General features: G+C 53.1%; 1 protein-coding gene across 1 annotated transcript; it reads left to right on the plus strand.

The window, feature by feature from the left end:
- The first annotated feature begins 4,931 nt into the window (after positions 1–4,931).
- On the plus strand, positions 4,932–9,403 carry PDX1 (pancreatic and duodenal homeobox 1). The gene is made up of 2 exons (XM_019666050.1): positions 4,932–5,345; positions 8,886–9,403. The coding sequence occupies exons 1-2, from the start codon at positions 4,940–4,942 to the stop codon at positions 9,329–9,331; spliced, it is 852 nt and encodes a 283-aa protein (XP_019521595.1). The 5' UTR covers positions 4,932–4,939; the 3' UTR covers positions 9,332–9,403.
- Positions 9,404–9,799: the final 396 nt, after the last annotated feature.

Genomic DNA, 9,799 nt, shown 5'->3' on the forward strand with positions numbered 1-9,799 from the left:
GACCCTCTCTGCGGGTGTGTGGAGGGTGTGCTGAGAGAGTGTCATCTAGCTCTCCCCTCTCCACCCCCTTTAAGCACTTTGGGGTATATTTCCCTAAAACACAGGGATATGTCCACCCAGTGCTTCCTTCCAGTGTTCCTCGCTCACATACCTTCCAGGTCTACCTGTCTGGGAATGCCCTTAGATGTGGGCTTGTGCTAACAGCTTTGCAATTCTTTAGGTTGCAGTGATGACCAAGAGTTAAATGCTTGTAAGTGCATGAAAAGCAATACTAGGGGAGAAAGGCAGACATGAGTGTTGCCTACAGAGTGCCAGGAACATTAGACATTTTGTCTCAGTGAATTCTCACAAAAACTTGATTACCTACTATATGGGCAAGATAGTATTGTGTCACATCTAAGACAATGGATTCTAAAGCCAGACCTCCTCAGCTTGGATCTAGACTGCCACTTACTGACTGTGTGATTCTGGGCAAGTTACTTAACATCTCTGTGCCTCGGTTTCCTCCACTGCAAGATGAGAACCTACCTCATGGGATTTTAATGAGGATTAACATTGTAAAATGCTTGCAGCAAAGACTGGCTCCGTGTGTGCTGTTATTACTCTATGCAGTGGATCTAGTTTGTGGCACAGTACTATTGTGTCCACTTCACAAATAAGGACAGGGAGGCTTAATGGACCTTACCAGGGGACACACAGCTTGTGCAGAGCAGAGGTCAATTTGGAAGGGGTATAGGCAGCTCCCAAGAGCTTTCCATCATCCACCTAAGCCAGAACATATTTCTACTACTGGGTTTGTGTCCCTCAAAGAAATTTAAGAGAGGCACACAGGAAGAGCTGTATAGTTGTTTCATCAAAAACATGATTGAAAATATTTGTCCTTCCAAACTAATAAACCATGGGAAAGGCAGGATTGTTTAGGAAGGCAGCTGCAGTGACTGGGAAGTGTGGATCAAGCCTTCTTTGGACTTCAGCTAGAACCTGAAGGTAAGAAAACGTTCCCAGGAGAACAAAGGATTAGTCACAAGAAACAGTGATGGGAAGGGGTGGAAGGCAAAGAAAGGGAATTTCAATGGAAGTAAGGAGCTGGTTATCCAGGACTAAGAGGAGAAGGGAAATGACGAAGGCTGGGACTTCTGGAGAGTGCTAGCTGGGTGATGGAGCAGCGATGAGAACTTGAGTGACAGCAGGCCAAAGGGATGGTACAGAACTCATGAGAACTGCAAGCATGGCCCATAGGGATGCCAGAGGAAGGGCAAGCAGGGGGCCTTAGGCCCTTTGGACTTTCTATTCCCTTTTACACTTTCAGCTGCAATGTAAACTGAAGGCCTCAGAAGGATTAAACAAAAACTGGAGAAAAGGGCTGATAGTCTGGGGTTCCCACTCTTGGGAAAAAAGCGCTAGGGTGGATCGAGTGAGCACAGCACTGTCCTGGGGTGTGCAGTCTCCCCTCTACACTTCTTTCACACTAAAGAGAGCCAGTGAGGTAGAGGACACTTAACGTAGAATTTTAGGCTACATTTATCTATACAATGGGGGGGGAGTGCTGAATTTTCTGGAAAATAATTTCCACTCTCCACTTATTTTTGCTGGAATGCTTTGCCCTGTGATTCAATGGAGAGTCTTTCATTCAAAGTCTGAGGTCCTTTTTCCTGAAGGAGATAGGTTTTCCTGGCTCCTCTCAGACCTGGTACAAGACTCTGAAGAAATCCCACAGTACAAAGAGAAAAAGATGATTCGCTCTTGGGGAAGGAGGGGGCGGGGGGCGGACCTAACCGCATAAGGGCCCAATGAAGGAAATGGCAAGGTACCAAAAGTCAAAGTAAATTATGGAAACATTTGCATTACAACCATCACATTGCTCACTTTAATGTTTCAACTCAGGATTTAATTTTTATTTTCAGCAGGAAATTAGTTATAAAAACAAATATGCTCTAATAAATTAAATGCACTTTGAGCACATCCTTGGAGTTCAGTGAGGTTCATCTATGTTTTTCCCCTTATAATGGGATGCGATGGCTTAGAAATTCTTATCACCAAGCCAAATTCATCCCTTGACATGCTTGTGAAACCACCGAGGAAGACTCAGCCACTAACCAAGAACAAGATAACCTGTGTTCTCCAAGGCGCAAACGTGTCCAGGGAAGGGGAAAAGGGAAGGGGGAAGAGGGCAGGCGAGGACCTCCAATATCAGCGAGAGCTATCAGAACGTAATGCTAATAAACGACTTTTTCACTGTCCACACTATAATTGGTTTACAGCCTTTCTTGTTTATTTATCCATAAGAGCTGCTGTTAAATGGCTCGGGAAGGCTCTTGCCTAATGGCTCGGTATCGCTCTGGGCCTGTGGGAGGCGAGAGGGGCGCAGGCGTCAGCGGGGATGCCGAGCGGAAATGCATTTCACCTGTAATGGACTTGGCGGTTTTATGGTACCAAGACCTACATTCACAGGTGAAATACAACAACGCAACGATCTCGCTCAGTGGAAGGTTCTGCAGGGTGAGGTTTTTCATTGGATATACGTTATAATTAGCCAATCCAAAAATCCTGTTAGCGTTGTCCCATCTAACAATAATAGCAATACTAAGTGGCTGTTTGACCTTCGCTTCCTGGATCACTTCTTTAGGTACCAAGCAGCAGAAAATTCTACTTGTGAAAAGTGAGAGCGTGTCTCCAACGAGCACCTCCAGCACCCTCGTTTTTTGTGCAGCTCAGGTTCCCGATATTTTTGCCCACCAGCGCGGCGGGTGGGTTTGCTTTTCTGCTGAGCGCCTCTTTTCTTTCTGCAGGGCCGAGCAAAAATATTAAATGGAAGCAAATGAAGCATCGAAATGGAGACCAATTTACAGAAATGTGCAATTAGCGAGAAGTGCAAAGTAAACACTCTGGGTCGAGGGTGGCAGCTGAGGCCGAGATGACGGGAAGGGGGCTGCCGACAGAGTCCAGAGGGGAGGAGGGGAGAAGGGGGAGAAGAAAACACAGGGGGAAGAGAAAAGTGGCCGATCTTTGTCCCAAGCGGAGCTCGCGGCCCGCTCATAGCCGCGTCGCCAAGTCAACCCGCGGCGACTCGGCAGATTATCTCCGAGGGTCAACATGCTGCGGCCGGGCCACCCCCCTCCGGCCCTGCGCTACTGATCGATGTGGTCACTCGCGACCGGGTGATAGCGTCGGATCCTCCGCGGCCGCGGCGAACAATGGATTCATTGACGCGGGCGCGCAGAGATTAGGTGCGCGGGTCCGACGGCTGTTCACTCCCCAGCGCCCGAGGACCGCAGGTGGCCCTTTTCCCTGAAGAAATCGCCGAAACTCCCCCCACCCGCCCGGCTTGCCCGGAGCTGCGCGCGTTCCCACCCTCTCGCTGACCACTCTGAGCCCAGCACTCGCCTAAACGCTAAAGCTGAGACCGCGCCAGCATCTCACGAGAGCTACAAAAAAGTCTAGATTCCCACCTGACTTGCTTTTTAATGAAGAGTACTTCAGAGTAGCGCCCTCAGTCCGTACGCATTTAAAACACAAATATTTCCACTGGAAGCAAATATATTAAAATCTACCTGTTGAAGGACTGGATGTAGTTTGTATATAGTTCAGGAAAGTCAGATTGCAGTGATTTTTCTCTTGCTGCTTCCTTGTTCACGCTCCATCTTGCTGAACCTTTTCTGCAAAGGTGTCCAGTTTTCTAAAACCCTACGTTGCAGTTCGAGGGATGTAGTAATTTTGGCAGAACATGGTCTGAGGCGGCCCAGGACGCCCAGGGCAAAAGGGTCGGCGGCGATGGTCAAGCCCAGGCCCGGGGGTTGGGTGTCACTGCCACCTGGAGATGGCTTGTCCGCACTATCGGATGCTAAAAAGCGTCTCTATTTAAGTCGGGACCCCAGAATGCCAAAAGTTACGCAATCAGTGGAAGCCAAAGACTGACGCTGTCATTAAAATGCAGCGCTTTTATTTCTTTTCTAAACGCTCGTCTCCTCTCCCTGTCCTGCCTTATTTCAAGCGGAAGCTCTGGTGACGAACACGCTGGGGCCTAGAGCCATCAAGGGTCTGGAATCCCCAGGCCAACCCCCTGCCCCCTCCTGCCACCCAAACATAAAAGGGGACGCGACTCCTTTCCCCTTGCCACATTAGGAAACTGCATTCTGAGTTGGCCAAATGAATCCCAATTTACCAAAATCAAAATTAATAATGCTTATTGGTTTTTTTTAATAATTAAAAAGCCACCGTGAATACTTCTGAAGTTACACTTCAGAAATCCTGAAAAAAAAAAAAAAGAAAGAAATCCCGCAGCACAACCACAGATAAAAGCATAACGAATGCTGGGTCTTTATGTGTCAGCTCACTGATATCCTTGGTGGCTGTGTACAAATTTCATACATAAAATAGGACCAACTGCTTCTGAGCTGTAGAGCTGGGGTCTGCAAACTTTTTTGATCGTATTCCAAGTTTTTTTTAAAAAGTTTAAGCGTACAATCTCAACACGTATATTTGTAAATTATATTAATGAACTAATGTATTATGTATATTATCATCCATACAAGGAAAATAGATCATTTAAAGTATGATTAAATTTTCCATAAATGAATAGAAGTTCTAGGATTTCCAGGCGCGCCCCACTTTGGAGAGTCCTGCCAACCGCGCGTACAGAGATTAGTAAACTCAGCTGAGAGACAAATTTGAAACAAATCAGGTGCTGGTGGAGACCTGGGCCTTGCTTCTTAAGGCAGTCAGCCAGGCCAATAATGGCCCCAGGCTGAGCCACGTGGGGCACAGCGGAGCCTATGGCGCGGCAGCCGGCCTGCGAGTCCCCGCCGGCAGCAGGTTCTCTCTGTGAGCAGTGCAGAGCTGTCAAAGCGAGCAGGGGTGGCGCCAGGAGTAGGAGAGCCGCACAGATCCAAGTCCCCGGCTCCAGCTCCCTACTCCGGGTCCCCAAGCCCGGGCGGCAGCCATGAACGGTGAGGAGCAGTACTACGCGGCCACTCAGCTTTACAAGGACCCGTGCGCGTTCCAGCGGGGTCCCGCGCCGGAATTTAGCGCCAGCCCCCCCGCGTGCCTGTACATGGGCCGCCAGCCCCCGCCGCCGCCGCCGCCTCCGTTTCCCGGCGCCCTGGGCGCGCTGGAGCAGGGCAGCCCGCCGGACATATCCCCGTACGAGGTGCCCCCCCTCGCCGACGACCCCGCGGTGGTGCACCTCCACCACCACCTCCCGGCTCAGCTCGCGCTCCCCCACCCGCCCGCCGGGCCCTTCCCGGATGGAACCGAGCCAGGCGCCCTGGAGGAGCCCAACCGCATTCAACTGCCTTTCCCGTGGATGAAGTCTACCAAGGCTCACGCGTGGAAAGGCCAGTGGGCAGGTAAGCCTGGCTGTCTGGCCCCTCTGTCCTCACCGGCTCTCGCCGGGCTGCCCCTACTACCCAGCGCTACTCAGGACCTCTCCCAGTTAGCGTTCCGGGCCCCTACAGATAATGCGGGGTCAGACCCAATCAGACCATCCTGCACGGACGCGCTTTTCTGGTCCAGTCTGCAGCGTCTTTGCCACTCAGCTCTCCTCCTGGGAGCTTAAACCTCTTCCTTCCCTGCACGCTGCACTCCAGGAGCCCCGCGCTGCCAGCGAGCCAAGGCCTCGCCAAGCTCAAGGCTTCGGACCCTCGGCCTCCTCCAGCGGAGAATCCCTGGGAGTGCGCGTAGAGGAAGCCGAGCAAGGCTCGGGATGTCACTGACTAGCCTGAGCGCGCCTGCGGAGCCCGGCAGCTTCCTTAGAGCTGGGCAGGTAGTCAGGGGCACCCAGTAGATGCAGGAAAGCAGGGAAAGAAAACCGCGCCCAAACCTTCAGAGGTGTCCGGCGCATGCGGGGCGCCAGGGAGGGCCTGAGGCAAGGCAGGGGCCTCCGCAAGGCCCAGGACCCGCCGCTCACCTGGAGCCAGGCAGCTGGGCCAGGCGTCTGCGATGCTAATTCACTTTTGACCAAACACAGGCGTTTGAAGGGGTCTCCTTGCGCTTCTTCCAGGAAGTAGGTTTGAGGAAGGACATGCCCTTCCTGCACAGCCGAGTCCTGGGTCTCCACGGCCCTGGGCCGTGGCGGGTAACAGAAGTTCTTCCCTGAGCCGGGAGGCGGAGAGCGAAGCAGCCCCTCGTCTCCCTTACCCGCCCCGAGCTGGCCGCGATTTCCGGCGCGGCCTGTGCTGCCCCCACCACACAATGTTATCGCTTCCGTGCCGCAGCCGCTTCTGGTCACACCTGCATTGCAAATAGTTGGCTTTCTTTCCTTCCAACTCACAGTTGAAAGTAGGGGGAGAGGCCCTAGCTGGCGCCCCCTGAGGATCCCCAGCGCCCTGTCTGCGGCGTCTGGCCTGCCGGGCCTGACCCTGACCCTGGAGCAGCCAAGCAGGGCTTTGGGGGTATCTCGGCTAGCCCAGGGTCCCCGAGCTCGCCTCTCCTTGTTCACTTTCTTACGAAAGCTGAATGTGAGGATCCTGAGTTGAGGCTGGACAGGAGCCCAACTCCATCTCAATCTTCCCCACCTCGGGTGAAACCCCCGCCCAAGGGGGCGCTAGATGTGTGGGGCGCCAGTGTGTACTTACCCAACCTGCGCTTCAGGGCCTCAGGCCGTGGAGTCGGGGGAGGTGGGAGAATTGCATCCTTCGATCTGGAGTGAGGAACTGTCAGCCCTTAGTTTCCTGCCACGAGCTGCGGTCTCTCCAGGGCTCCCTTCCCGCAGCGCGCTGGGAACGCGCGTTTCGGGCCTACTGGGCCCTTCTGGCGGCTTCTTCAGGAAAAAAACGTGAGGGAGGCCCTGAGGTGGGGTAAATTTCCTACCCTTCCAAGGCTGTTACCTCAGCTCTGGTGGAGCTTGGGCCCCGGTGGACCCAAGCAAGTAAAAATACTTGGTGGAGCCAGCAAGTAAAATCCAAATGAAAATTGACAGCCACACCAGGGCATGGAGGGACCCTGTAAGGGTGATATCCTCCGGCGGGAGCGTCCGGGCTGGAGAAGCCTCTGCCAGCGCCCTGTGACCCACTGCAGGCTCAGCCCACCGGGAAGGGGCTGACCCCCCTTTCCAGAAAGCTGCTTGGGGGTGCTGCTGCCGTCCATGGTCCTTCCCGGAAATTTTCAAAGGAGCCGAAATTCAAGGGTCTGTGAACCTGCCTGCCCTCTCCTAGTGCTGTTTCACGCTCCTGGGGAGAGCCAAGTGTCCAAAGGGCTTACATTTGTAGTACGGCTATGAATACTAACGGCCAACAGGGACTTCTGAAAACCTCTACCCAAAAAGTGAACCGCCGCAGCCTCACTGGCCGGCTTGCCCTAATCTCTTCACCCAGGCCTTGCTATCTTCCCAGTAACACCATCTACACCCTCTTCCTCAGCCTCCATCTCCTGCCAACTGCTCCTGGGCACAAGTCTCCTGGAATAGTAACCACAGTACAGCCTCTCACAGCACCTTGGTGAGGTCGGCTTGGAGGGCCCTTTTTTATGTCCCTTTAAGGTTCTGCACTTCTCTCCCAGGCCAAAGAAGGCTTGGAAGTGTAAGCCCTGGAGAAGCCCTGCGCGGTGCAGCTCCTCTGCTAACTCAGGCCTGAGCGAGCCTCTGCCTTGGCTCCTAGGAGCCAAGTTTTCGCCTGAGGGGCAAACCCAGCAGATTCCATTACGTAATTAACCCTCCCCCCGAAAACACACACACTAGCTTTTCAACTCCCTAAGGCCTAGCCAACAGTCACAGGGGAAATGTTCCATACCCCGGCCCCAACACAGAAAGATGGAAGCCTCTTTCCGGAGTTTTGGTAGAACTTACCACGCCAGAATCTTCTGGCCAAGTGCGGTTAGTATCTCGTATAGAAAGGAAAAGACAGGGACCTCGAGGAGCTGGGTGGCGAACACTGGGTGTTTGGCGCTGATCTACCGGGTCAGGTGGGGCTGCCCCCAAGACCCCGACTAGGAGCTGGGAGCCCCACCACCACCACTCCCTTTCCCTCCTCCGCGGGGTTCTCAGCTCCTTGGGGGGGCCCAGGCCTCTAAGCTTCTCCTCTCCCCCTCTGCCAGGATTTGGGGTCCAGGACACAGAGGCTGAGGCTCATAGTTACCTTCCCAGGGGCCCAGAATAGTTTCCCTTCTTTTCCAGGGCAGGGTCCCTGCCTAGATTAAAATAATGACAATTACAGAAAATTTACTAGCTCTTGAGTTGGGGCTGGTTACAATGTAACTACAGAAAGAGCTAATATAATGGTCAGATATGACAATATTATAACATATATTTGCTGTATTATCTCAAGGTTTCTCAGAGTTTGTATTAGCTCAAGGTTTTTCAAACAGGGTTTACACTTCTTTGGTCGTGAAACCAATTTACTTGTTTGAGACCTTTTTAAAAAATGAAATAGTGAACAATAGGAAAAATTAGATAGCATCAATATGTGGTAAAGGTTGATTTCATGTCCTGAAATTTTTTGTCAGTTATATATCACTGTGTGAACTGGGTAGTGATCTGAAATGTATTTCTTACCGTGGGTCATCGTCAGAAAGTTTATTTTTTCAAAGTCCTGTATCAAAGACATTTTATTGTTTTGTGGGATCTAGTAGGTTTAGATATCTATATTAAGTGCATTTTAATCAGCATCAACACCAGCACCAATTAAGAGAAACCATTCAAGAACCATTTGTTGATAGAACCTACCGCAGGGTCACTGAGCGGCTGCGCCCTTGACCTCCCAGAAAAGGCGACTTTCTAGGAAGGCTAAGAGGCCCACACTAGGCTCTGGGGTAGGAGCTCTTGGAGGTGGGAGCGGCTGGGTGGGGGGCAGAGCTCCTAGGATTGGGGCTGAAAGGTTGGGCTTCTTGGGTGAGGGTAGGGCAGGAGGAGCCAGGGGTCGGGCGACCACACTCACGTGCTGTGCGGCCCGCAGGCAGCGCCTATGCAGCAGAGCCGGAGGAGAACAAGCGGACGCGCACCGCCTACACACGCGCGCAGCTGCTGGAGCTGGAGAAGGAATTCCTATTTAACAAATACATCTCACGGCCGCGCCGGGTGGAGCTGGCTGTCATGCTGAACCTGACTGAGAGACACATCAAGATCTGGTTCCAAAACCGCCGCATGAAGTGGAAAAAGGAGGAGGACAAGAAGCGCAGCTGCGGGACAGCGGCCGGGGCTGGCGGGGACGTGGAGCCTGAGCAGGACTGCGCAGTGACCTCGGGCGAGGAGCTGCTGGCGCTGCCACCACCGCCGCCTCCCGGGGGTGCTGTGTCGCCTGCTGTCCCCGTTGCTGCCCGAGAGGGCCGTCTGCCTCCGGGCCTTAGTGCGTCACCACAGCCTTCCAGTGTCGCACCCCTGCGGCCGCAGGAACCCCGGTGAGAGATGGGAACTCCTCCCTGCAGGTGGCTTTGACCACTCACAGAGGACGGGGAGCGGGCCTCGGACCCCGGGTGTGGATCACAGGCCCTGGTAGTTTGATGGGGCAGACACTGCGGTGCCCACCCACTCCAGACAGGAGGGGCGAAGCCGCACTCTCCGGCTCCTGTACCTATTGGGGCCAGTGGGCAAATGCTGGCCGACCTTCCGGAAGGAGAAGAGATGTTTTCTGTACATCTGGGGCCTCTCCTGGTGATATGATTAGATCGGTCGGTCATGTATGCCACTGCTGAGCAGGTCCCCCGGCACTCCAGAACCGCAGACCTCTTTAGAGAAACCAACTCTTCACAAGACAACAAAAACTGTATAAATTGAACTGCTCGGCAACACACAGCAAGCAAGCTAGACCCAGTGCCTGTACCTGCCCAGAAACAGAACCATTTTAATTCAGGCTTCCACCTTAACATTTAG

The sequence above is a fragment of the Hipposideros armiger genome, unplaced genomic scaffold (genome assembly GCF_001890085.2).
Source record: "Hipposideros armiger isolate ML-2016 unplaced genomic scaffold, ASM189008v1 scaffold_459, whole genome shotgun sequence".
Lineage (NCBI taxonomy): Eukaryota > Metazoa > Chordata > Mammalia > Chiroptera > Hipposideridae > Hipposideros > Hipposideros armiger.